General features: G+C 47.1%; 2 protein-coding genes across 4 annotated transcripts in view; one reads left to right on the top strand and one right to left on the bottom strand.

Annotated features, from left to right (window-relative positions):
* LOC149358301 (uncharacterized) overlaps nucleotides 1–27853 on the bottom strand; it is a 310815-nt gene that overhangs the window by 217814 nt on the left and 65148 nt on the right. The window lies entirely within an intron of this gene.
* Nucleotides 833–15283, top strand: LOC149358304 (zinc finger BED domain-containing protein 4-like). The gene is made up of 4 exons (XM_089570338.1): nucleotides 833–1233; nucleotides 3918–4277; nucleotides 7799–8260; nucleotides 12566–15283. Exons 1-4 carry the CDS (start codon nucleotides 1063–1065, stop codon nucleotides 13481–13483), a joined length of 1911 nt encoding a protein of 636 aa, XP_089426464.1. The 5' UTR covers nucleotides 833–1062; the 3' UTR covers nucleotides 13484–15283.

The following is a 27853-nucleotide window of genomic DNA, read 5'->3' as shown; positions in this document are numbered from 1 at the left end:
CGTGGTTTGAAAACGGCATAAAGACGCGTGCCCGGACGCGGCATTTCGCAGATGTGACCCAAAGCGTGGAAGCGGGGCTGCTTTTACCCTTTTGGCTGAGCCCACCACGGCCCCTGGCGTGCGGCCATCACTCATGGTTCGAGGGAGTGATTTTCCAGGGGGGTGCAGCCGCCCCCCCTTGCCCCCCCCCCCTCCGGACGCCCATGACCACACGTCCAACCAGACGAGGAGGAGCTTGCAAGAGGCGCTAGGCAAGCGCATGTGATCGCGGGAGAACCTGTGCATTGAAAGGCTAACAACAACAACAATAACGACAACAACACGGGACACTGCCGATGCCGACGGCTGTGCGAAGCCCGGGGAGGGGGGAGGGGGCTAGGAAAGCTAGTGCTGTAAAAATGGAGGTTCGAAGGAAACAAAAGTATGCATCAAGGCGGTATACATTTGGCACGGACGCAGGTGCACATGAATGGGATTTGGCCCTCTGGGCGTATTCCCCTGCAAGCATGAATAACGCTTGTTAAGAGGAACAAAAACTGCGCACAAAACTGCAGCGGGGCTGAAATGCTGAGGGCGCCCTTTGAAGACGCGACAAAGCATCGACGTTAGGAAGTCCTGAGCCCTGCGTGCCTTAGCTTTTCCAGGTCAAGCTGGCTCCGTTAATGTGGGCTAAGAAACATTCTTCGGTTCGGAAATTTGGAAGTCGCGCTATAGAAAAGCTTTTATTGTCGATATACATGCTCGTATTCGCGATTTGGTGTCAATCATCCCACCTGCCCGCCCCCGCGCATAAGCCGCACAGCGCGGATGACGTCCACCCGCCGGTCGTTATTTCCAAGCTAGCGTCCTGTCAGGCGTTTGCATTGAGCAACGCTATTTTCCCGTGAACAGCCAATGAGGTCGCGTAAGGGAAATTTGATGATGGCTTCTTCATTGCTGCCCCTAAACCTAACGCAATAATGACAGTCGGGAGGACACAAGCTGCCGGCACCGCTCCGAACCGTTCTCTGCAGCGTCGGCCAGCGTCGGGCGTATGCAACCGGCGCTAGGAACGTGAGCGTCATGGCCCTAGGCAGCTGGAACCGGTGCGGCGGCCGGCCGCCCATCTTCGAGTTTTATGTCACCGAGTTCCCGCTGCCGGAAGAAGGCAACTTCAGGGCGATATGCAAAGTTTGCAACACCTCCATCAGTGCATCCCGCCGGGCCACATCCAACCTGATATCGCACATGAAGGCGAGTCTATTGTTGCATGCAACGTCCGACAAAGTTGGCTGCAAGAAGTGTCGGCGCCGCGCGCCCGATCGTCAGCTCGTAGCGCAGCCAGGGAGCGTCGCTGAAAAGCTGCTTGTATAAATAATGACATGGTTCCCCCTGCATCTGGCTCGCGCGTCAGACATCTGGCAGGCTGAGGCTAGCATTCTGTCGCTGTGTTGTCTCGAGTCTTGACGGTTCGCCCGCGCCTCGCGAGCCTGCAGGAACCGAGCTTCGGCGGGCGTCAGCATAAACACTTAGAGGCCTCTACAATGGTCTCAATTGATTCCTCTTTGTCTGTTATTCATAGCTCTCGTAGCTTTTATTTTCATGCGGCTTCCAGCCGCGTCTGCGGGGATATCTCGGTCGCGCACCTTTACTGCATGGAGGCATGTTGTAATGTTCCAGGTTTCTTTTGAGACTTGGAAGTAGAGACGTTCGCGTTTCGCGCTGGGCAAAGCAGATGGTCGCCGCTTGTTCATTCGTTGAAGGCCGAACCTGCAGGCGCTTTAAAAAGCCGAATGTGCTGAGATAACGGACTACCGTAGGGTACCTCCAAAGCGCACTTATGTTGGCGCCTGCATGGGTAGGTGCTGTTGTGTACCTCGACGTTCGGCTTCTCAATCGATGGTGTGGTTTTAATTAGTTTTGCCTAATTATTCTCCCTCCCTGCGCCGCACATCGAACGCCGGTATTAATTACGAAGCAAGTTAATTGCATCGGGCGCTTGTAATTTGCTCAGTGCTAGCTGTCACGAAGGTATGTGTTCTCTACTTGTTCTTTGTTTACTAGCAGCACTTCTTGTCGTTACGTTGTCTTCCCAAGTGTCGGAAAAAGATAGTAACTAATGTTACTATCTTTTAAGTATAAGCATCCCTGTTCTGCACTGCCTGTCCTGACAGCTTTAGGAACGTGGCATGCTGATAATAAAAGCGATGGTAATTTTATACGTTGAAAGAACAGTATAAGTTTGTACCAGTGTAGCTCATGGCTGCAAGAGAGTCACACTATTCCTGAGTGCATTGCTTGCATTCTTCACTGCTGACAGTAACTGTAGGTTTCAACTGAGTGCATTTTTGATAGCAGGCATGCTGTAACTGCTGCTCAGCGAACCTGAAACTTTTCCTGAATGCTGGAACAGTGCACTTAATTGCTGAATAAAAATGGAGTTCATTTGGTTTTGAATGGATGCACGTAACAAAACTTCAATTTGTAGAACATCGCTCTTTGTAAGTGGTACTGTAGGTGAGCAGTGAAGCACAGAAAACAGTTATACTACTATGTAACTCAGAGCTGTCTAGACTTCAAATGAATGCCATAGTCAAAAGGCAGAAGATTAGAGGCACAGAACTGCTAAACTATTGGAGCATTTAACTGGTTTTCACAATGCGTACATGTGCACAGATTCTTTTAACTAGAGAGGACATTTAAGCGCCGCCTTAAGGGGAGGAGGCGATAGCATTGATATATCTGGAATTGTTCATTCTCGACTTTACATTCACAGATCCCTGGAAGTCCTCATACTACTCCTGGCACAGTGGTGCAGCGGTCAAGCGATGCGCCACTCCCCTGCGATGGCAAATGTAGCCACCGGTGTAGCTTGTGCAGCCCACATTGCTCTTCCCGAGCAACCTCTAGCAACTAATGATTAATTTAACTGCCACCTGTCATGGTGGGCTGCTTCTCTGGGGATTTTTCGTGGATCATTTACTCGGGTTCAACGCCATCGACAACGACTCTGTCTTTTCTGCCACACAAACTGCTTAATGCTACCGTGTTAAAACCTATATTTTAGCTTAGACAGGAGTTAAACATTACAAAATGTGCAGACAGGTAGCCTATAACATTATTACCAGCATGGTTGCACAACTCCCATACCTTGTGTGCTTGCTGATTTAATCACTGCTAATATTTGTGTCTTGAGAGGTTGTCATAGCCTTGGAAACATATACATGTTGCCACTTAGCTATATGTATCATTTCATGTCATGCACTGCCTGGCCTAGAGTGCCTGCAGTAAATTGGATTTTGAGGAAAGGAAATGGCAGCAGTATCTGTCTCACATATCTCGGTTGACAGTGCTGTAAGGGAAAAGAGGAAGGTGGGAGTGAAAGAAGAAAGAGAGAAAGTGGTGTCATAGTAGAGGTGTTCGGAATAATTTCTACCACCTGGGGATCTTTAACATGCACTGACATCTCACAGCACATGGGCGCCTTTTGCGTTCCGCCCCCATCGAAACATGGCCGCCGCAGTCGGGTTCAAACCCAGGTACTCCGGCTCGGTAGACAAGCGCCTCAACCACTGAGTCACTGTGGTGGGTAGCAGCAGTGTTGTAGGTATTGTGCACCCAAATACATAGCTGGCCTGTCGCATGTTACAGTAGACAGTATAGTCAGAAACATGTCCCAGGGAGGGACATGTGTATTTTATATTCTCAAGCTGGCATACAGGATCCCGTGGGTCCTGTATGGACAGTGCATTTGAAATGACACATAACGGCAAAGAAGTAGGATAGCAAGGCGCCATCTTTTGTACTGGCACAGGCAGCTCAGACTTGCATGTCCGTACACTTCACCTATGCCATATGTTCGGTAATAAACATAGTAACGTGTATTATTGGGAACCAGCTGCTGATTAGATAATGTGTGGCAACTGTTTCTTACACAGCGCAAGCATCCTGGTGTGTACCACGACAATGGCAGTGCTGGCCGATTGGTGGATGTGGCAAGCATGCCCCAGCCAATGGGTGGTGGTGGCAGCAGCCAGCTGGGCTCAGTGCAGCAGTACGTGGACCAGCGGCAGCAGCAGGTGACGGACGCACTGGTGAGCCTGCTGGCGGGCAGCCTGCTGGATCCAGGCATTGTGGACACGCGCGAGTTCCGGCGCCTGTTGGGCTTGCTGGACTCGAGTTACGAGGCGCCAACGGCATCGCAGCTGGTCTACGGACTTCTACCTGGCCGCCGGTGGGGCCTGCAGCAGCGCGCCATGCTGCTGCTGGAGACAGCGCAGAGTGTAGCCCTCACGCAGGTGAGGAGGCAGTGCCCAGTTATCATCATCAGCCTGCCTACGCCCACTGCAGGGCAGAGGCCTCTCCCATGTCTCTCCAGTTAACCCTGTCCTCTGCCAACTGCGCCCACTGTGTCCCTGCAAACTTGTTAATCTCACCGCGCCACCCACCTAACTTTGTGCCGCCCCCTGCCAAGCTTGCCTTCTCTTGGAATCTACTCCATTACCCTTGAGGACCAGCGGTTATCTTGCCTTCGCATTACATGCCTTGCCCAAGCCCATTTCTTCCTCTTGATTTCGACTAGAATGTCATTAACCCGCGTTTGCTTCCTCACCCACTCCGCCCGCTTCCGATCTCTTAACGTTACACCTATCATTTTTCTTTCTACAGCTCGCTGCGTTGTCCTTAACTTAATCTGAACCTTTTGCATTAGCTTCCACGTTTCTGCCCCATAGGTGAGTACCGGTAAGATACAGTTGTAGAGTTCGGTTTTAAAGGGACACTTGATGACAAATGCGGTGAAGTTTTTTTTTAGTAAAATCCAGTATAGCTGGACCTTTTGTGCCTGAGTCGCAGGTGATTGCTTGTTAGCAAAAGGCTGAAAAGGCTGAAAGGCTTTTATTACTGAAAAATAAAGCAGGAGTATCTTTTGCTGCTGCTCTGATTTGAACTCGTGACATAGCTGATGACATCAAGCATTGGGGGATTGGTTCAGTCAATTTTTCATGCTCAGTACTTGTTTTCATCATCCTTGTGCCACAAAAGTACAGCAGCGGCAGCCTTGCAGAAGTTGCTTTATGCTTGAGTGCTTAGTCTTGTTTTTAGATTTGTTACGAGAAAAAGTTCCCACCTGACGTCACCACAAATTAGAAACGGCTGGCCGTGGTAGTACATGTGTTTTGTTTCTCTCCATTTTTTAGCTTTTTCGAGCTCCATTTTTCAATGTTTCAAGTAGGGAGTGGGAACGCGTCAGACCAAACCAACTCCAATTTGTCCAAGTGCTCCTTAAATTATGATATGATCAGCCATATTCCGCATGCTTTAAGCGGCAAATGGAACAGAACCAAAGTTGACCACAGAGAGACTCACGCCTTTGGCAACCAGCATTGGCGAAATAAAGATGGGAGCAGTTTGAAAAGGCAGTGCCAATCTCTCAGCCATGAGACAAACTTTCATGCTTTGCCTATTGAGCCCTGCAAGACTATTTCGAATGACTGGTGAAATTAGAGTTTGATATGCTGAGAGACTTTACTGTACTTTTATGCGGGATTTTCAAAGGGATAATCTGTGTGTTCATTATATCCAATTATTCAAAACATCCGGGTTCAAAATATCTGGGCTCGACTGTATAGCTGCTGGCATGAGTACTTAAAGGGATACTGAGGACAAGTAGAAGTTGACCTGTATTGACGGGGTGTTGCATTCTGATCACCAAGAAGCTACTCTCACCGATAGCAGAGGTGTTATAAGCTAGAATGACGATTACGCTTCTCGATAATGCGATGTTTGAGTGCAGCTGCTGCGGTATTTGAATAGTGGGTGACTGCAGACGGAACACACAGTGCTGAACGAAGGCGGCTCTGGGTTTTGTCCTGAGCAGCACAGTGATTTGCTGCCACTGAGCCTCTCTTTGGGTGGCCAAACAACGATGCGCGCTACTCTGGTGCCATCTCTTAGCGGGTCACTGCCGCGGAGCTCTTCTTCATGCTATCACCCTACCCTCCTCCTCCACATTCCTCTTCGCGCGCTCTTTGCTACCGCCGCCTCTCATCCTCCGCATTCAGTTACATCAACGGCAGCAAGGCACCCCCGTCATCCTGGGAACGGGAACCTAAGGGCTGCACTCTAAAAACTAAATGCAGGTGTTGCCATCTCCGGCTGATTTCGAGGCTAAACTGACTAAACTAGGTCACAGATAAACATGTGGCATGACTTCCATGGAAGAGACAGTATAATTAAAGGGGAATTTTAGGTTTAATTCGAAGTAAACAAGCGCAGAGATGAACAAATAGTGTCACTTGCTCTGCGTTTGCTGCACGAAAGAACAGCTGACGCTGCCTACCGAACTGAGATCAGTGGAAGTAGGGGAAGAAAAGAAAGATGTTACCTTAAAATTAAAAAAAAAAAGAAAAGAATGAAACCTCTGTCTCCTCAAGTCGCGAAGCAATGAGGGAGACCATACACATTGCTTAGCTCGAAGAACAGAAGGGGCAAAGACAGGAGCACATTCAGCAGCTAGAGGCCCTAGCACCTAGTACACCATTGTGTGGCTGCCACCACCTATAAGCCGTCCCAGATGCACTAAGCCCTTCCTGCAGTTGATTTCGTGCTTACGTGTGCTCTCAACGACAGATATACTGTCATTTTTTTGCATACATGGTGTTCAGTTTTACATGCCCCTGTCAGTTCTTCAGCTGGTCTTTCTGCAATCAGTAATTTCATCAGCTGTTGCACTGCTATACATTAGACTTTCTGAGCAATCAGCTGCTGGTATACCCAATAACTTTTACAGGATTTTACAGTCCATGCATCAGGGAGATGCCAGGTAAATTTCCACAGGAGTGTACATGTAGAAAAATCGCACAGTGCTCTGAAAAGCAGAAGTCTACAAGCACCAGTATCAGACAATCTGATTTAGTGGATGTCCTGAAAGAAGCGCTTAGGAGAGACACAGCAACAAATTTTTTAGAGTGCTTTTGCAGAATGTTCAATAAAAGTGCAGTTGTAATTTTTGCAAGGCTGAGGCACCTTGACTATGACAGGTGACAAATTACTTTACAAAAGGTAAAAAGAATTGGTTTCTGCAGTACTGATGCAAGTACACTGAGGCTATCTCTATTCAAGGCACAATGCACTGCCAAGTTTGAGAGAAGCTGGCAGTTCATAGCGTAGATACATAACCATTTGCGCTCTTCTGCCATACCTTGAAAGACCCTTTGTCCATCACAGCTTGGGTGCAAAGGAGCATTCTATTCACAACATGTCACTGTGTGTTGGCTTCAAATGAAGCCCTTACAATTTCTGTGTGTCCTTTTGCAGAACAGCTAACATAGTGTCTGCAGCATTTTGGAAGGCACCATAGTGCTGCCCTTGTGTTCACTGCATTGGACACTTCAGTGTCATTACACTGTATTGCATTTTTGCCTGAGGCACACAACTGCCGACTCCGTCCCCAACTCTTAATAGCTTGACTTCCCTTGGAAAACTGAAGAGACCTTGATATTTTTTTTTATTACCAGAGGCGCATTGTATGATTGTGACCCCCTCTGAATGTTGCCCTTGAGGCTAGCCACCCTTAGCTTAGTGTCTTGAACTGTTAAACTGACTGCAAGGCCCTCTTGGGATTCGTTCAGCGAGTAAGAGCACATAGGCATATTTGTGCAAGTAGATATTTTTTCCATCTGAAAGCATTAGTATACTGCGAAGGACACTTCCTTGCACAACTACTAGCAAGCTACACATGGCATTGCTTATTTTTATCTTCGGAATGGAGTCGGCCCTGATTGACAGTCTCTCCATTACTGTTGTGCCGCTCATCCAGGACGTCTGGCTTGGGTCCACATCATGTGTGAGCGTGTGCGCACACTTCATCCTCAACTGGCGCCTGCGTACGGTGTTCTTGGCCGGCCGCTACTTTGTTGATGCCGACCCCGCCGAGAGCGTGCAGCAGCTGATGGCCGAGGCTCTGGCACAGTACGGGCTGGGCGAGAAAGTGGCACATGCTGCGGTGTACACTGCGGCAGGTGTTGTCCGCAGCTTCCAGACGTGCCTGCCGGGCTTCTCGGCATGTGAGGAGGGCGCTGCCCTGCCTGGGTCGGCTGGGGCCCTGCCCGGGGCCAGCGAGGGAGACTGGAGGCCCCTACCTGGCAGTCTGCTTACTCTGGATTCCAAGGACCTTGGGCCGCTTTTTGTGGAAGGGCTGGGCTGCTTTGCGGAGGCGCTGCAGACTTGTGTGGCTGAGGGCCTCCGTGATGACCTCCATCTCGAAGCGGCAGTCAATAAGGTGGGTGGACTCATGGAACCTGAGTTTCTCGGAGGTCGTTCGTGATGTTGCAGATCGTGCGCATACTGCATTCGCTGCAGTTGGCTCTGAAGGCAGTTATGTGTATGTGTTGTCGGAGACTGTAGCAGAGATGTTTGCTTGCTGTTCAAGAGTGTTGAGCAGTCTCTTAAAGTAGGTTTCCATTAGAGACGAGCCAAGGCCTTGTGACTATCTTTTGAATGTGTGTGTGTGTGTGTGGGGGGGGGGGGGGGTGTAGTGCACACGTATGTGTGTGCCTGCATATCTGTGTGTCACATTCAACTACATTGTATCCTGCGACATTGGTTTCGTGGCTAACCTCCCCACTAAACATTAGGTACGCAAGGGGAAGTTTGAGACCTCACAAAATGAAAAAGAAATCATAACACAATCACTGTTTGTTCATGCCAGTTACAGCTAAGGGCTCGGAAGAAAAGGAGGTAGTACAGTAGAACCCCGCTGTTACGTTCCTCACTGCTGCGTTTTCTCGGCTGTTGTGTCATTTTCTTCGGGTCGCGGCATAGCTCCCATAGGATCTAATGTATTGGGAGCTCCGCTGTTACGTTGTAGCTGTGGAAACGTTTCCACATGATACGTCGCAACCGGGTACCCCGCCCGGCAATGCACGCCAACCGCCATTTTGATTTTTTACGAGTCTTGGCCTGGCTTGGCTACGGAACTTGCTGCAGGAAGCCGCATGCAAGTTGGAGAGGCTTCCACTACATGGCCATCTGCCTCGCCTCGTGAACGTCGGAATTTGTAACCGCGATCCCCTGATGCCGCGGTCTTTGTCGTGCTTTGGTGGCATCATGGCGTCGCGCAAGCGGAAGGCGCATCCCCTTTAGGAAACGCTGGACGTACTAAACGCAGTCAACAGGCAGCCAGCATGGCCTACACGGAGCAGCGCGGAGAGCAGCCTACGACCATTTCTGTACTTGACGCTGTGCACTACGTCACTTCACCGTGGACTGCAGTGAGCGCGTCAACTGCACAGCACTGCTGCGCGCAGTGTGGCTTTCGCATGGAAGTGGAAACTGCCATGGAAACTGAAGAGTCGTAAGCAGCCTCTTGTGATCAAGAGCTAACTGAGGCTATGAATGCGCTGGGTGCCACAGGAGTCACATGCGGCGACTACATCGCCGTGGATGCTGCCGTCGTGACGTCGGACTGCCAAAGCATCACCGAGATCGTTGCAAACTCAGTTGCGAGTGAAGCCACTGACTGCAATGACAATGAGGAGCACGAGCTGCATGATTCCTGGGAGTTCGCAGATCTGATTTTTGGAGAAGCTGTCACGGCTGTGGACCTCCTCCGCGGGTATGTATGCCGCACCTCAAAGCAACACTGACAGCAGTGCGGGCTTCCAGGCTATTGAGAAACATGTAGTGCTTTCCAGCGAGCAAAAGAAATTGCAACCCACAATTCTTGATTTTTTAAAGTCCTAAGCTCACTTTGCGGAAATAAATTGTTTGAAGTCAAAGCTGCACTGTTTTCATTCATTTTTGGAGCTTTCCTCACTGTTGCGTTTTCCCAACTTTTCGTTGTTGTTTTTTTCCGGTCCAGTGAAAAATGTATGAACGGGGTTCTACTGTATGCGGAAATACCGAAGCAACAGATATGTCAATGTTATTTGAGAAGCATCAACTGCAGCAAAGCCTCCGACTATGCACATGCCATCCCCCCACTGAGCGGCAGCAGATGCCATGATCACCGTGCGAGAGCCATTCAGCATTTCATGCTGTCTACTCCCTGTGCCTGTTCACCCTTGTTTCCTGCCCCAACTCCATTCAACTGCTTCAGTGCCTTCTCTTTCTCAGCGGCTTGCACTGCCTTCTTTCAACCTTCTTGGGCACCCTCTCTTGTGCCCCTGCGCAGCGTAGCCCCATGGTTTTCGAAAAGTGGGCTTCTCTTAGCAGCTCGTGAGTTTGATGGTGAAGGAGGCGGTGCAAGCAGAGCAATTTTTATTTTTGTTATTTTTTCTTGGTTCTCACTACCTAACTAATCTTAAAGGGACACTGAAGACAACTCTACGAAATTTTTGTTATTAGCAAAGTCCGATTGTGCAGTATTTCGTGGCTTGTTGTCGCTTGTCCGGCGGCAGCGAAAGACGCATTTATTGCTGAGAGATTTGGATTCAGAGTTGAAATTTGAAGTCTTTCCTGCTGCTCAGATTCAAACTAGGGACCACCAAAAACTGACATAATTGCAAACTCCACAATTGCTGGCGGCAAACGGTTCAATCTAGCAACAGCCAGATTGAAAGCTACCACTAGCCGGGCATTGCCAGCCTATTTTATCAGCTATCGCTTTGTTCGCATCTGCCTTGCTGTGAACCCCGTTCCTGATACCGACAACGAAGAACTCTGGCCAGCACTTTAGCAGCCTCAGCTCCACAAAGCATGCGATGCTTTGAGGGCCTGGTAGCTGGATTAGCTGGGTACCAAGAATATCCTAGTACTGATGATTCGGCAGTGTTAGCTGCAAGCGAAGCGACAGGTGTGGGAACTGCCAACGCCAAGCCACCGTCACGACTCATGAGAAGAGACTGTTACTGGTTATGCAGCTCTGGTTATGCAGTCCAGCAGCCATAAAGCAAATGCGCCGAGTGGTGTGCATGCTGTGCAACATTAGCGAGCCGCAGGTAGTCTTCCTCTGCCTTCTTTGGAACGTGACCACAACATGCATGCACAAAAGAAATGTTCAAAACCTGGCAGCAGCTGTCGTTAACCAAAAATGGAGTGCTGTCTTAAATAGTAGCGGTGATGACAAATCACCGTGCGCGTTGGCCAGCTGGATGCAAGCCAAGTTTACTGACACCACCTGATTTCGCTGACAACGCATTCAGCTTAGGAACTGTGGCCATAAATGTATTAAACTTGCTACCTGCACTCCTCACTATGAACATTATTTCAGACATCAAAGCACACGTTATGAAAAATGTTATGACTATTATGAATACATAGCAGAGGAAAGCTAGCCAATAAGTCGCATCATCGGAATGTTGGCGTTTTGACGTCCATTATTTTACTAGAGGGCGTTATTCTGTTGCTAGAGTAGGTAGAATGCTACCAGAACTGCTGTCGTCACGCTCCAGTGAGGGCCGTTATGCACTTGTTGCTGGAAGTATGGATGGAACCACGCATGGGGATATATTGCAGAGCTTGCAGGGAATTCGAAAAGACTGACTTAAGGATGTATTGAGCAAGTAGTCTTCAGGACGAAATTGCAGACAGTGAACTTGTGTGTTTGTGATACCTTCCCTTTCACTTTTCATAGCGGCATAGCATTCAACTAAGTCCGCCGTGGCTCATCTGGTGGCACTCTATAATACACCATGCCACTACAATGCTGCTGCCCTGCTGTAACTTGGCCTAGCTGATGGGACAACCTACCAACTTCACATTGTTTGACCTTTTCCTTTGTAGCAGCCTCCATCTTTGTTGCTATTTACAGCACTGAGTTGTTGTCAGTCAAAAGGAAAATCAACTCGCAATACGTCTGCAAACCTTAGCTGTGAGTGGCGTACACGGAGGCATGAAGTAGCGTGCAGCGGTCTAGCGTAGAGCAGACTGCGATAAAAGCCAACAAAACAAAAAGGCATCGCAGGCACATGCCGAGGCATCAACTTCAACTGAGAAGCATTTAGAGAGGCACTTCAATTTCCTCTGCTGCTCCACACTTGTAAATCGAGGCGCGTAAAAAATGAGCACGCGTGCACACAAAGCAGGCAGCCGCAAGGCGTGAAACATACCGAAACGGAACTGGCCACCTGTGGCACCACAAAGTATACAGGTTTTCTTTAGCTTCCAGTATTTAGGGTGACTTTTTTTTTCAGTCTTCATTGTATGATAAAGTGCACTAGCAGTTTTCAAACAAAACTTACTTTAATATTTATTTGTCATCCTCAGGGATCCATGATGTTTTGGCGTTTTCGTCATCATGCTTGTACTTGCATAATTTGCCCGTGGCTGCAATACCTGTAGTTTAGTTCTTGCTCTTTTCTACCTCACAAGAGATTTGTTTTCAGAAAGAGTGGTCTTTTTTTGTGATTAGGAGTTGGTATTCTATCGATACAAGCGAACTTCAGTTTCTCCCCAGTGTCCCTTTAAGGAGCAGCAAAAAAAAAAAAAAATATTTCATTATATGCGTGCTTTAGCTCCGAATGTAACGCAACATGCATCCAATACCGATGAAGTGACGATAAAAGCCTGCTTTACATTTTTTTAAGTACAGTACTGAATCTACTTTGGGTGTTAAATGTTCTCTTTTGTGTTTGTGTCTACCCAGGTCAGTGGGCTTGTCGATTTGGCTCGAGGCTTGCCCCAGGGAACTCTGGATTCGGTCCGCCAGGCAGTCGAATCTGGCTGCTCCACCTGGCACGGGCAACTGCGGGTGGTCCGGGCTACCGCTGGCTCGCCGCTTGAAGTGTTACAAGGAGCTGCACCCGCCCTGGGCTTCACCCCCGATGACCTCGAGACTCTTCGAGAGCTCTCCGAGCTCATGGAGCCTTTCGAGGAGGCCTTTCACCTCAGCCGCGGGGAAGGCCGCATCACTGCGAGCTATGTGGTGCCCTGTATCCGAGGGCTCCGGGCACATCTCGAGGTGGCTCGGCCTTTCCGGCTCGTGTCAGCCGCGGGCCATCTCGCCACTGCCCTCGCCACGCACCTAGCCAAGTTCGAAGGGAGCGAAACTTTTGCCCTGTGCTCGATGTTGGACCCTCGGTTCAAACTCCGCTGGTGCGCACAGGAGGAAGAAGAGCGGCAGAGGTTGACAGCACTGCTGAGTACCAAGATTCAAGAGGCGGACGGGGACCGAGACACAACGTCGCCACCCCAGTGCGACGAGCCACCGTGTGAGCGCCGGCAGAGCAAGCTGTTCCGCTACATGAGCCCTGGGGGCGTAGGGGGTGCCACTGAAGGGCCGCAGCACCAGGCGACACCCCAGTGCTGGGAGGTGAGCAGCTACCTGGCGACGCCCTGCCTGCCCGAGACAGGATGCCCCCTCGACTTCTGGCGCCAGCACCAGGGTCAGTACCCGAAGCTGGCCCAGCTAGCCTGCCGCCTCCTGAGCGTGCCAGCCACAGCAGCGCACATCCTCCGCATGTGCCGCGTTGGCGGCAAGGTGGCCAACCCGGCCGACTTCCGCCTCAATGGAGTCACCTTCGAGAATCTCATGTTTATCAAGTGTAACCAGGGGCTCAGGTAGTCCGGCAGCTCCCTCGAATTTATCCCTGGGCACCTTCTAAGTGACACGGGGTTTATCCTGATGAGTATGCTGAAGGCAGGTGTTCAAGCTGATGACAGTGGCCCAGCTCCGGTAGCTGCACTGTCTTCATACCTTTGGCTGTGTCTCTGATGTTGTGCACAGTCAGCTACGGTAGGCTCCCTTTAACACGAACCTGAAGCGGCCATCAAAATTTTGGCTAATCATAAAGTGTCCCCACCTCAAAAAAAAAAAAAAAAAAAGTCAGCACGCCAGGTGCATCCTGATGTCTGAAATGATAATGATGAATGGAGTGGCCTTGCAGTGGGACGATAATTACACGCAGGGTATTTATTGCACTGCACGTGGTTAAAAGGCAATATTGGAATGACTCTTGCACAAGCAGTGTAGTTGCCACGGTTTGCAGCTATTGCAAAAGTTTGTCTTAATCGACACACACGAATGAAAATGGTAGTTTTCGGCAGATGATTGCTGCATCGAGTCTGTGGAAAACCAACCAAACTTTCTTACATGGGAGTGCAGCTTAACCAAGTTCGTTTTAACGAGAGTCTACTGTATATTGTCTTGACTGCGTTGGCTGCGCAAGCGCTGTGATTGAGGCATGCAGTTTGCCATTATGCAGGGAAACTGCATAACTAGATTTTCTTATATCCATCATATGCAAGTACAGATGAAAATTATCTATATACTCAAAACTGGAGGTGCCAGATGACGGGAACTTGTGGCACACCATGCCGAGTTTGTGTGAAATCGTGTCTATATCCCTTCTTCCTTTCTTTTATTTTTCTAAAAGGGCATTAGATACAAGCCCCTAAATGCTGATAGACTGTCACAATTACCGAGGGGCAGCCGCTGCAGTCATTGCAGTTCAACAAGGCACCTTGAGAAGTCGGGCCCAATAAGTCTGGGCCCAATAAGTCTGGGCCCAATAAGTCTGGGCCCAATAAGTCTGGGCCCAATAAGTCTGGGCCCAATACCTGTGGCTGTACGGCACAAGAATATCTTGCCACCTCACATTGCCCGATTGCGCCGAGTGTGAATGGCATTGCTAGTGACACCTTTTTTTTTATGCCAAATCATTTTGCATGCCACGTCACCGCTTTCATCTCCTGTCTCACTTCTTTACCCTTTTATTGCCTCAAGCGCACCTTCTCCCATTTAAGCCCCTTAGAGCGGAGAGGCTTCGTTATTGTAGTTGGTGAGAATGAACGAGTGCAGTTGTGGAATGGCAGTGACTGCGTGTGCAGAGTTTGCCAAGGTTTCGTGCGCTTCCTGCGAGAAAGGCAGTCATCTCCCCATGTTACGTGGGAGGTGTCCCTGTTCATATAGTGCCCCCCGAGGCTTTACCAGGGCGGCAGATAGTCGAGGTGAGGGGACCAGGTTAGAGAATCTCAAGTGCCACACGCTTGCAGACCGGCGTGACAAAGCGCAGTGCTGTGTCGAGAGCTTCCCTGTAAGACGTGCCAGGGGCAACTGATGCAAGAAACAGAATGCATTCGTTACCAGCACTGGTAGTGCGAAGGTACGCGCCTTTTTATGCACTCTACTTCCTTTTTGTACTTTTCTTTGCCATGGCCAGTATTCAGAGCATGCACACATTGTGCTGTGTCGTGCACCTGTACATAGAGGGATGTCAAAACAGGCCTGCAGTGCGTGGAAGAGTGTTGTGCTTCAGTCACGTGACAGTCGTCAGGGGGGTGCTTCTTCATTATGTCTGATCATCGATAAATCGTGTGGTCCTATCCTATCAAGTGCGAAAAGTGAGCGAAAAAGGACGCAGGACCAGGTGAAGACACACGCAGGTTGTCACCAGACTTACAACTAATTTGTTATTGGTTCAGCCATGTATTTAAAGCCACTTGTGCAAGCACACATGCACGCCACATTTATCAAAGGCTGGACGTCATTACAACTCTGATAAAAATTGCCACTCTTTGTCAGTGATGATAACAACCTGTCTGTTGTCATCACTGACAAAGAGTGGCAATTTTTATCAGAGTTGTATTGCCGTCCGGACTTTGATAAATGTGGCCTGCATGTGCACTTACACAAGTGGCTTTAAATACATGGCTGAACCAATAACAAATTAGTTGTAAGTCCGGTGACAACCTGTGTGCGTCTTCACCTGGTCCTGCATCCTTTTTCGCTCACTTTTCGCACTTGAACATGTACCAACTTGCCCAGCTGAAACCGTATCCTATCACTTTGACCAATCGTGTAAGCCTGGGCTTTCTCATTGTGGATCAAACAACTGATAGCTGGAGAAAAAGACAACAACCAAGGTAACCGACATTCCTGCGAGAGAGCAGCAACCTTGAACCTAGAGAAAGTTTCCCCACTTTGAACTTGAGCTTAGTAGAAAGATGAACTCTCTCTCTTAGAGCAGAAACTCGTCGAGCTATGGACCTCATTGGCAAAGCAGCCCGGCTGCAGGACGACTTGTCTAATGACCGAAGTGTGTTGCGTGGCATCTTTGCAGATGCGTCTCTCTCTATCATCATCTCACTTGTCACCACTTGTATATAGCGCATCAGTATGCACATTCATCTCCCCTGAAGAATTCTTTTGATGCGCAAAGTGTGCCCTTCTCAAGAGTGTTTTGTTTCTGTACGTTTAATATTTAGTCAGTACAGCACAGTGTGGAGTTGTGTCGCATCATGTTTCTCCTGATTTAGTGTGTGCAGGCATGCAACCAGTGGCATCACAAACTGTTATACTAGGCATTCAGTTCGCAGCAAAAAGAAAAATGTCTTTCGGACAGTTGCTAGAAGAATAAGACTTTTCTGCCAAAGGGAAAACAAGCGGATACTGCGTTGGAGTTTCCAAATAGCTCCATGGCACATCAGCTGTGACTGGTTCCTTATTGGACGCTTGCATTGCTGTTATCATTGCTGTGTTGTAAAAGTACACACATTTGTTCACCATGAAATGGTAGTGGTGGTTAAACATGTATTGATTTTTCTAAAATGTTTATTGAACCAAGTGCTTATGTGTTTCATTCCTGCTGCCTGCCAACACTAGACCCAGTGACCTTGGCATGAGGAAGAATGCTAACGAGGATTTTTCAGAGGCACAGTCTTTAATGAAGCTCCTTTGTGTTACGAACGTCCATTGTGTTTCTCTGGTATCAAGCAGCCATTCACCTTCCACCTTGGCATTGATGTCACTTTCTGGGCTCAACTCATTGTGACCACTTTTAGCGCCAGCTTCTGTGGGAACTGGTGCAGCATTCTTTGAGTGCCTAATAAGGTATTCTCTGCATAAATGCAGTTAGTTAGCCAGGATGACAATGGTGAGAAAAGATCAACCTCATTAGTGGGCAGGCTGTTGGGAAACAAGACGTATTGTTTGACAGGTCAGTTCTGCTCCGCTGTGATGACTCATCAAAGAGGCAAATTCTAAATCGATCAATATCTATCTGACGTGAGTGCGTCACCATTTTTCAGCATACACATGAAGCTCTGGGAAGATACTCTGTGGTTGAACTTTTTGCTATGTGTAGCTTTCATTGTACCAGATGTGCTAGAGCTGAAAGCAGGTCGCATGTCACGTATCCGATGTCACAGTGGCTGCAAGAAATGAATGCGCCTCTCATTGATATTGTGCTTAATAACTCAATCAGGATCCTATTGGTTTGACTTGCCTTTTCCCATATTTCACATTCATTCTAGTCCTCAGATTTTACTGACCGAACTGTTTGAAAGTTCACCTGGCAGCGCAGTTTGGTGGTATATGGTGCATGCCGTGCCCTATTTTTAGTCACAGCACCCAGCACAGACTATGGAAATAATGCAGACTGCTTGGCTGGGCAGTACATGAACAGTGGTGCAGATTAGCAGCAGCATATCTAAGGCACATTTTTTTTTTTTTTTTCTGCTTGCACCTAATCTATATAGTAGATGCTCTTTGAGAGTTTAGGAAATTACTGCTTGCCGTGCTTCTTGTTTCGCTTGAAAAGAAAAAGATTCTATGAATGGTGCTGTGTTAAAAAGCACTCCTTATCACCTCTGAATACTGGAAACAAGCTTGATCATGCGAAAGGGAGACTTTGTCAAAATGTTCCCCATTGAGACATAAATGAACAAATCACCGTTCGGAAATGTGGCAAACAGCCATTGTGGACCATTGGGCATGTTGCAGATAGTGCAAAACATGTGCTTGCGCATGGTTGCAGATTGCGCATAATTTTATTTTGTGGCAAAAACAAGGCCAAGTAACTGTGTGCACAAAAGGAAGGATGGCACAGTGAGACTGGAGGAGCCAAGGTTTTTGGTTTTCCCCTCATTTTCGTTGTTTGTCTGAGGCCAGTTTTATATGCAAAAGCAGTCAAGGATGCAATGTGACCGGGGCATTGCTGCTGTCCACTGAGTGAGAGCTTTTGGAGTAAATTCCAACCAGCTTCATGGATATTTTCATAATGCAAAATAAAAAATGCACAAAGTATTCAGTGCAAGGATGTCTGACGTGGCTTTGCGACATAGGCTTGCACCTGTTATTGATATAGCTCCCTGGTATTGATATAGCCCCCATGGAGAACATTTGCAGCCAATGGTGGCTTACTTTAGTGGCACTGCTCAGCACATTGCATGCTGCCGTCTCCTGTAAAGGTTTGTGGCAGTGTACGGAGTCCAGTGTGCATGTTGAGGAGCAGGTTTCATTACTTTCATTGGATGTGGAGCCAAGCATTTTGTCGACAAAATGATACACAGCTGTATGTACTTGGGGAAAAGCTGCATTATTTGTTCATTGCTGTATGTGTGTGCAACAAGAAGTTATATGTGGACAGCTAGTTGGTAAAACGGAATGGTTAGTTTTGAACAAAAGGAGCGCACTGAGATAGCAGATGCCATGAAAGTGCTGAGCACTTTGAACTAGGGCGCACAGTAATGCAATTTTTATGCCACGGTTCCCCTCCCCCCCCCCCTCTTTTTTTTTTTTTTGTTTCGATTGCAAACTGTACAGCGATGACATTATATATTGTACTAAGTGCTCATTGCATTCATGTAGCAGTACTATTTCTTTACATGACCCTTCACTCGTGACACCCTTCGTTGTACTACGGTTGCCCCATTGCAAAATTTGCCCAAGGTTTTTTTGCGTTTTTTTTTTTGTGTTTTTTTCATCCTTAAACAAAGGTTGCACTGTCGAAAATCCCTGGTTGCCTTGCTGATATTTTCTGCACATGTGTGCAGTGAAGAAATTGCTGCGCCAATCCGCAGCAGTGGCGTACATTCATCGCAGGAATCGCAAATAAGGAGCTGTGATTGTAATGCCTGTGACAAAAAATGGAATGGTAAGGACATTTAAATACAATACTATATTCTGTACGGAATTAATGTGTGTATGTCACCAGCAGGGGCCACTGGATGCTGGGTTTGCAAGTATTGTAGCATCAGAAAGTAGAGGAACAGAGGCACATGGTGTAATCAGCTCTTGTACCTCTGGGTCACTGAAGGAGTAACTTTTAGTGCATGTGATTCCCGCAAGCAAAGCCATAAATTGAGACACATACACTAAGCCATTTCAAAAGCTGCAGCAACATTACTGGCATTTCGCAGCTTGACTAATTTCATTCCAGGGCTGGCAGTTGCCAAATTTGACTAGGCTGTGCTCCTTCTGCCAGCATGTAATTGTGACCCAGTGTCCAATATCGGGTTTCATCTTTATGGACCATTGGAAGGTTTAGTGCAATAACAGTGCTTGAATGTTGCAAGGGTACCCTGAATCATGCACTGAGGAAGCTGATGGCTACAGGTGGTCAGAGTGGAATTGGTATACGGAAGGTGCGCAATGCACTTGTTTTTTCTTGAGATAGAGATTTTGACAGGAATTACATAGGAAATTATGTGCTCACATAGTGGCAGTGGTTCTCCGCATGAATTTCCAGCAGCTTGAATGCAGTTTTGTGGAAAAAAAATGTGGCGAGCTGCTTTCTGAGCAGTCCACACACATATGCCTCTTGCGTGAGTACTTGAAACACAGAATGAGCACCTGTGCTCTTTCATAAAGCTTTTGACAGCAAGTTTTATCTCTCTCTTGGGCACTAAAACACCCTTAGTCACCATTCCGCCCGGACTCAAGTGTCATCATTCTTATTGCAGTTTCTGACATCAGTATTTTTTTGGCTGTTTTAATGCTCCTTCATTCCCATTTCCTGCCATCGTCATGCTGTTTAGAACAGGCTAATAATCACTTCATTTTGTCCACTGACTAAAGCTTACCAGCCCAATTTTGCTTGCAGTTCTTGGCTTGTGGAAAAGTTTCATTATTATGTGATTAATTCTACGGTGGCAATTCCACAGCCATAGCAGCGCTAATAGAAACATTAAAGGCCATTTTAAGTGTGCATTTAATAGCAAAGCGACATGCACATTTTCTTGTCTGAATGTCATCATTTGCATTTCATCAGAATAACATTGCAAAATTCTTGAGGATACGACCATCACCACTGGGGAGGATGAGCCCTACCATGTTGCATGCACCGAGTAACCTTATATACGAATTTTTCTGTTTGTTGGAGGTTGATTCTCCCAACTAGGTCTGCATTGTTTATGGTGTGACATGGAGATATACTAGCACAACACATTTATTGCCCTGTGTGGTTGGCCCTTATCAATGATACCATGGCTTTGCGTCTATGTGCCGTTGCTTGCTACCAGTGAGTGGGCATTTAAGAAGCGCCCCTATGTTATTTATTTGCATTTTAAGCGATATACTCAGCACATGATAGTGATGTGTGGCCTGCAAGCCTTTTGCTGTAGGTTGTGTGTGTGGAGGTTGTGTGCTGGTGGATAGCAGTGTCTATACCGAAGCAGCAAGCATTTTGTGATCGAGTCCTTTTTGTTTTGCCAGTGTGCTGAAGTCTCTTGTACATTTTTTACGTATACACATGCAAAGAAGAGAAGGCGTAACGTGGAGTCTGACTCTGACAAATAAATGAGAAAGAAGAAAAACTTTGATTTTAAGTCTCCGTCATTTCTGCAGTGTGCCACCGCACACAGCTAAGCTTTCTACTTGGCTGGACACTGCCGTGATAAATTATCTCATATTTTCATCATCATCATCAGCCTGACTATGCCCGCTGCAGGGAAAAGGCCTCTCCCATGTCTCTCTAATTAACCCTGTCCTTCGCCAGTTGCAGCCACCGTATCCCCGCAAACTTCGTAATCTCATCCACCCACCTAACTTTCTTCTGCCCCCTGCTATGCTTGCTTATTCTGGTATGCCAGTCAATCTTCTCTTGCATTAAAGAGCTGAAATTGGGTGCTTTGTTGCCTTTGTGCACAATTGAGTATGTAAGAGAAACCAAGTCGTGTACTGTAAATCTGTCCAATTTAGTTGGGTAATACACGAGTGCAGTAGAACACCATTCCAAGCTCTCCTTTATTCTTGCTATGCCTTCACAAGCTGCAACAGTCAAGGGCGGCCAGACTTTAATAGCTATTCTATGCTATTAAATATAAAATAAAACTGCACTCTAAAAAGTTCCCATTTAACCGAGCTTAACAACCAGCCCTTATAAAGAGGGTCACATCAGCTTTCTGAGTAATGGTCTCTATTGGATACATAGTGCACATGTCAAGTCCGACCTATTTACATTTGTTTTTCCGTTTTTCAGCTGTTACACAGATGGCATCAGTTATTGTTTTGTTTTTTGTGGAACATACAAAAAGGCTTCTGGCTTGCCCACTCCAGGAATTGGACTTCAGGGCCAACAGTTTGCTACAGCTGTGCTATGAAACTGTGTAATAAGCCACTCATGCACTCTAGCTTTTTGCCACAAAGGCCACTCCCTTAATTGCATTCCAGATTGTTCTATAATATCCAGACTGCAGACCGTGAGGCAGTTTTTGTGGTTTCTAGTTTATAGGTTTAACGTCCCAAAGCGACTCGGGGTATGAGGGACGCCATAGTGAAGGGCTCCGGAAATTTCGACCACCTGGAGTTTCTTCAATGTGCACTGACATCCGACAGTACAAGGGCCTCTAGAACTTCACTTTCGTCAAAATTCGAGCACAGCAGCCAGGATTGAACCTGTGTCGTTCGAGTCAGCAGCCGAGCGCCATAACTACTGAGCCACCACGTTGACCAAACACTCGCAATATCTATTTTCTGGTAGACTTCAGTTTGAAGGCAGTAACTATTTTGCACAGCTCTTAGCCAATTACTGTAGTTGGTGCATTTTCTTAGATTTTAGAAGCAGCTTTACAGTGAGAGCTTATGTGCTGGTGGGCGATTTGTGGTTCGGCCAAAACGTGACATTCTGTTATATTCTGAAATTCCATTGTACTGAGCGACATCGCATGCAGCACAGAACTAATTTCCTTGCTGTTATGTGTAGTCGTGGGTGAGACAAGGGCAGGAATGTTGTTAGCAAACGATTGCCACAAAGCCCCTGGCAGTGCTTTCATTGCTTCCAAAAATACAGTATACTACATATATATATATATTAAAAACGAAACATAGGTTTCATTCTGCTGAAATACGTCCAGAACGATTCCTGCACATGTGTGAACTAAAATGCGGCAAGTCATTTGGAAACGCCTGTCGCAGGACCAAAGTCTTCTATATGAGGACAATAGCATGGCACTGTATGTGAGAAGAGCGCATGAGGCGAGTCTGAGCCTTGGAAAGCAGCCACACAAGTTTCCAACTACTGCTGATTCAGGAGTCATGGAGGGCAAAGTTGTCCTAAACTTGCGAGGCCATGAAAAACTTTATTTTACATAGCAAAACCTGTTGAACATAATGGAACGCCATATGATACCAAAGCTGTTTCCAGTGGTAAAAAACTTGCTCCTCAATGACGCTGCAGTGTTTCATCAGTCATTCATCCTGCGCTATGCTGGAGCTCCGCCCAGTGACGCTTGATTATATCCCGTTCTGTAATTGCTTTTCCTCTGTTGCAGTTAAGGGCCACGTTCTAGGCAGTTTTTTGGGATATGAACGAATGGTGTCTCTAAAAGCACAGTTATGCTTCTACTATAGTCTGATACAACCGAAGTCTGCAGTGAAGTTCGTTCCAAATTTGAAACCCCTGTACATAATTCTTCCACGACAAAAAGTAGTCCGTTGTTGAAGTTTTTCTTGTGACCTGAACAAGAAGCATAACACAAGACCGAATTATAAGCTCAAAAATGTTCATGCCTCTGGCTTGTTTGATATAGACAAACATTAAAAAGCTGATTTCATTTGCTGTCATGATTGGTAAGTGGAGAAATGCAGGACCTGGCTGGCTTTTAAGTAGTATCCTACTATATAGTAACATCCACACAGAAATCCTCCGTGACAAAAAGTAGTCCGTTGTTAACGCTTTTCTTGTTGTCTAAAGAAGCTAACCGCCAGACGAAATTATAATGTCAATAATTTTGATGCCTCTTGCTCGCTTCACATTGTCAAACATTAAAAAGCTGATTTCGTTTGCTGTTGTGATTGGTCAACGGAGTAATACAAGTATAGGCCATTGTTACCAGCTGCTGTTTCTTTTAAAAAGCGGGCACCGCGATGTTTTCCACAATGCCGAGTAATCTGGTTAAGTGGATTCCGCTTGCGTTCCGGAGACCAGTGCAAAAAGAATTATTGAAATCGGAGCATGCAAACGAAAGCTATTCCACTAAGAAAATTCAAAATAAAAAGATCAGACGATAACGCGTTTCACTCGCCCAATCCTCTCGCCCGCTGCTGAGAGGCTGAAAAATGAGAAACGCAAAAGGCACCCGTGTGCTGTGATATGTCGGTGCACGTTAAAGATCCGTGGTCGAAATTATTCTCGAGATCTCCACTATGGCACTTCTTTCACCCCATCTTCCCCCCTAACCACTGAGCCACCGCGGCGAGTAAATGGCGGTGTGCTGTACGTAATATGTGCGAACAGCTGGTGGTAGGAAATTATTCGTTGCGAACCATGTTAAGTTCGGATTAATAAGAGCATCTGTGTTAAATACAACTGGTAGGGCAAGGTTATTGACGGATTTTTCGTTTTCTGGGTTCCTGTCGATTTCTTTCCTTGTGGCAAGCTTTAGAACAGATTCGCCCTGGTGTAAAAGCGAGCACAGCATGTTCATGAAGTTTCAGCCATCTGCCAGCTGTGTGACCCCCCCCCCCCCCCCCCCCCAGACGAGAATGAAATATAGCTACTTTGTGGAGCGCAGCTGCATTGGATTTATTTCACCGACTGATTAATCACTTCAACAGTCAAATTCGCTGCGTGCAAGCACGTGTGTGTGTTTCTTTTAATGTTACCTCTACATTGCAAGCGCCTTTCATATGTGAGCATATACTGTTATGTCATGCCACCTATCCGATTCGAACTTTTGTGTCGCCCGCCTCAACATCGCGCGGTACCGCTCCGTTATGTGTCGCTGCATCCGTAGACATCGCTAATTTTCCTTTTGGAATGCGTATACTCTGCAGGGAAATCGCTGCGGCATCAGCCGGCTTGGCATGCAAGATACACTCGTCCCAATGACGCACATTGCACTGTCGCAAGCGGATGAACTGCGACAGTGCAGGCGCTATTCGCTTTCGGTAAATCATGCGCTCAAGGTCGAGTAAAAGTGACTTGAAAGAGAGCTGCGGAATAATTTCGACCACCAGGGGATTTTTAACGTGCACTGACATCGCACAGCACACGGGCGCCCTTTTGCGTTTCGCCTCCATCGATAAGCTGCCGCCGCGGTCGCGTTCGAAGCCGGAGTATCCGCGTTCTCCTTCGGAGAGACCTAACCTCCTTTTGGTGCTTTTGCGCTTGCGCGACCCTGATTGAACGGCCAACCTTGAATATTTTTCATGCAACCATCCACGGGACAGACGCCAAATTTCCTACCTTTACGTCATGATTTCATTGATTAAGAGTGCGGGTATGCACCAATCAGAAGCGTTACTGTATAAAACTAGTGGCAGGTACTGGTGTTTTCTGTCTAGTAACGTTGGGTAGAACCGAAGGTGCGCTGTGCGCAGGCGTGAAATCTCTCCGTAAACGTACGCACCATAGAATACAGTACGTACGCTGCGGCTTCGCGGGCCGTGCGCATGCGCAGTTCGGGGTCACCGCGCCCCTACGAGTCGAAAGAAAGCCCCGTGCAGCTGCTGCTCGCTGTCAAAAGGGGTCCCTATTCGGTGAGTCAAAACGCTCGCCTTGTAAATCATACGCGCAATCGGTCTGCGTCAGTGTATGCGAACGCGAAGACTATCTCGCGCGGTTCTCTCTCTCTTTCTCTCTCTCTCTCCCCCCCCCCCCTTTTTTTTTTCATCTCAGGCGAAAATGGAAACTGCGTTCTGACGAAACTGTAACGTTGCCTAAACAGGCGAAACACAAAGAAAATGACTTTTTTAAAGGGTAATTGAAAGTTTCGTAGCGTAGCGCCGTCATGGCTTGACTTTTTGCGTATACACACCCGAACATAATGTGTACTTAATAATGACGATGACAAATTAGGTATTCTCCGCCTGCTGTGCTCATTAACGTTCAGGTACCTGCTAGATCTGGAGGACCTCACTAGTGCGAAAGAAAAAGATACAAAAATTTTTTTCAGAGGTGCTTCAAAATTGTGAGGTAGTGTAGCGCAATATACATCAAGGAGGGTAGGCAACGTTTCTTTATGTATTTTTTTTTTGTCTGGACAGTGAAGTAGGATGATGACGGAGTCCGTATCCTTAGAGTGCACAAAAAATCGGATTAACTCGACTTCATCATGCGAGCGCGGACGGTGATGGTGGGTGGATATATGTCACAAGTCGACTAAGCTGCTCTGCTGTGCGGGTCATCAATCTGGCGCGGCGAAAGATGAGAAAAAAGCGCAGGTGGACGACACAGCTGCCTCGCGCAGAAGACAAACACTCAAACAAGCTTTTTGTCTGCGTGTGCATTCGTTTCTCTCAAGTTTTTACAAAGCATCCCAATGAGCATATGTATATAAGGCTCGCAGTTTCGGAGCAGTGTATTCAAAGGGCATAGATCAGAAAGACGTTTGGCATTTAAGTGTCTCGCAAGTAAGCACCACTTTCGTCGTCATTCGCTAGTTTTATTTCAACTCTCTCTCTCTCTCTCTCACACACACACACACACATCTCTTTTCCTATTTAAAGAGAAAGATTTTTAGACAAGGTGAAACAAGTGTTAGCAGAGATTGGCAAAGGTAAGTTGATAATGAATAAATAAATTGGCTTTTGAGGAAAGGAAATGGCGCAGTATCTGTCTCACATATCTCGGCGGACACCTCAACCGCGCCGTAAGGGAAGGGTGGAAGGTAGGAGTGAAAGAAGAAAGAGGTGCCGTAGAGGAGGTCTCCGGAATAATTTCGACCACCTGGGGATCTTTAACGTGCACTGACATCGCACAGCGCACGGGCGCCTCTTGCGTTTCGCTGAATCCTGAATTTGTGTTGGTTTTTCGCCCCCGAAACACAAATACAGTTACCACCGCAAAACGTAACTACACATGGCAACCTTGATCATAAGTCCTAGGCCACAGCGTTCACCTGCAGCGAAATGAATGTCCCTAGAATGTTTCGTGTGGCGTATCATTCAAAACACAAGTCAAGCAGGAAGTTTCTCTACAGCCAGAAGAAACCTTCTGCTAGCATGCCATGGTCCTTCAGTCTTTAATAGTGCCGCAATAGCTCTATTATGGGGCTGAAGCGAAAAGCCTTTGGCCTTAAGACTTTTGACCAAGACTGTACACGTACACCTGAGGCCTAAAGTCTTCGTGCTGCGTGGTCTGCATTTCAGTCGCGTATAGTGGGGCACCTATGGATTCCCTGATGCTCTAAATCTGTGAAAAGTAAGAAAATTCCTTGTCTTCACCGTATAATACGCTCCCTTTACCGCCGGGTTGCCTGCTTCGCAGGTCTTTGGCGTTTGTCGTTCTCCTTATCGGCGCTCGTGATTTTGCTAAGTTTGATGGCGACTTTATTTCTTAATTATATGGATGCTTGCTTTGAAATGTCGGTTAAGTTCCAGCGCTCTTTTCTGGCTGCTGAACAGTCGACGTTTTTGTCCCTTCAAAATTAAGCGCATTGTTTAGTAGGGCTCCTCTTAATTCGAACTCCGCATATTTCAAATAAATTTTGGAACCCCTTCTTCGAGTTCAGTTTATCCAGTGTCCACTGTACGCTGTTTGAAAAATGTGCTGCTCCGCCATTAGTCGGGCACGCAACATCGAGGTGAAGCCGGCATGCACCGCACTTCGTGAAACGTCGCTCACACGCTGCAGACTGAATTACTGAGTGGGGCATTGGCCGGTATACATTAAAATACCATTTGAACTATTTGCCGGGAACAGTCAGTAAACATTTGCTTCGGTGAAAGTTCACTCAACTAAACGAGCACGCTGCGGCTTGGTTTTATGAATCGAAGTAAATATCAAGCACGCAAATGGTTCTTAAATGCATTTCTTTCACAAAACTGAAAACTCCACGCATATATTGCATACCTAGCATTGTTAATTGTTACCTAGCATTGTTAGCAAGAGTTTTCTTCTAAACTTTCGAACGCAATACACCAATCGCAGTAAGCTGGGCGAGTTTGTCGGTATTTTTGTTCACCTTTTGTTGTAGGCGCCCGCTGGACAGTAAAGGCTTTCAACTTCTTCAGAAACACTGCCTATCTTGCGGAAATTATCTCGTCATTTTCTTCCAAAACAGGTTCTTCCTTCACTTTTTTCTGAGACTGTGAGGCAAGGGCGTAGCCGGGGAGGTGGGGGGGGGGGGGGGGTGTCAGAACACCCCCCGAAATTTTCTCAGAGCTGCATCCCTCCCCTCTCCGTCTCCTTTCCGCCTTTTTTCGCGCATGTTATTTGCACACCACAGCGGTACAACAGAATGTAGGAACGAAAATAAGAGAGTAGGTTTATTCTCGAAAATATTGATGTACGCAGTCGCGGCTAGCGGAAGTTATTGCAGAAAAGAGTCGTTCTTCTTCGCCATCGCACGACGTATGGCACTGCTTTTAAACATATAGGCACGGTTCACCCAATTAAACTTACCTTTTCACGTCAGCCTACTTTTTCATCCTTTGCATAGTCTTCAAATGATCGTAAACTGTCGCGAAAATAAAAAGTGCTTTTTTTTTTAAACCGCCTCTGCGACCGGGCGCAGATTCGCATGCGTGGGATAGAAGTTTTGACAAATGCCATTCGTTCGCAGTTGATGACATTGTTGTAGAGCAGAAGCTTTTGTGTTGTTGTATATGATGTGAAAATATTGTAAATAGTCACGATTTTTTGTACGAGTGTTTTTTTTTTTTGTGAGAAAATAAATGTTCGTTAGGAATGAAGTCCTTGGGATCCTGTGTGCACTCATATTTTTACGTAGATATTACAGCGAACGAAGCTAGCCCTTCTGCATTATTAAA

This window comes from Amblyomma mixtum, chromosome 2 (assembly GCF_055824585.1).
Source record: "Amblyomma mixtum isolate Tamu chromosome 2, ASM5582458v1, whole genome shotgun sequence".
Taxonomy (NCBI): Eukaryota; Metazoa; Arthropoda; class Arachnida; order Ixodida; family Ixodidae; genus Amblyomma; species Amblyomma mixtum.
The sequence above is the reverse complement of the archived record's forward strand: the minus strand, read 5'-3'. Positions and strand labels throughout refer to the sequence as shown.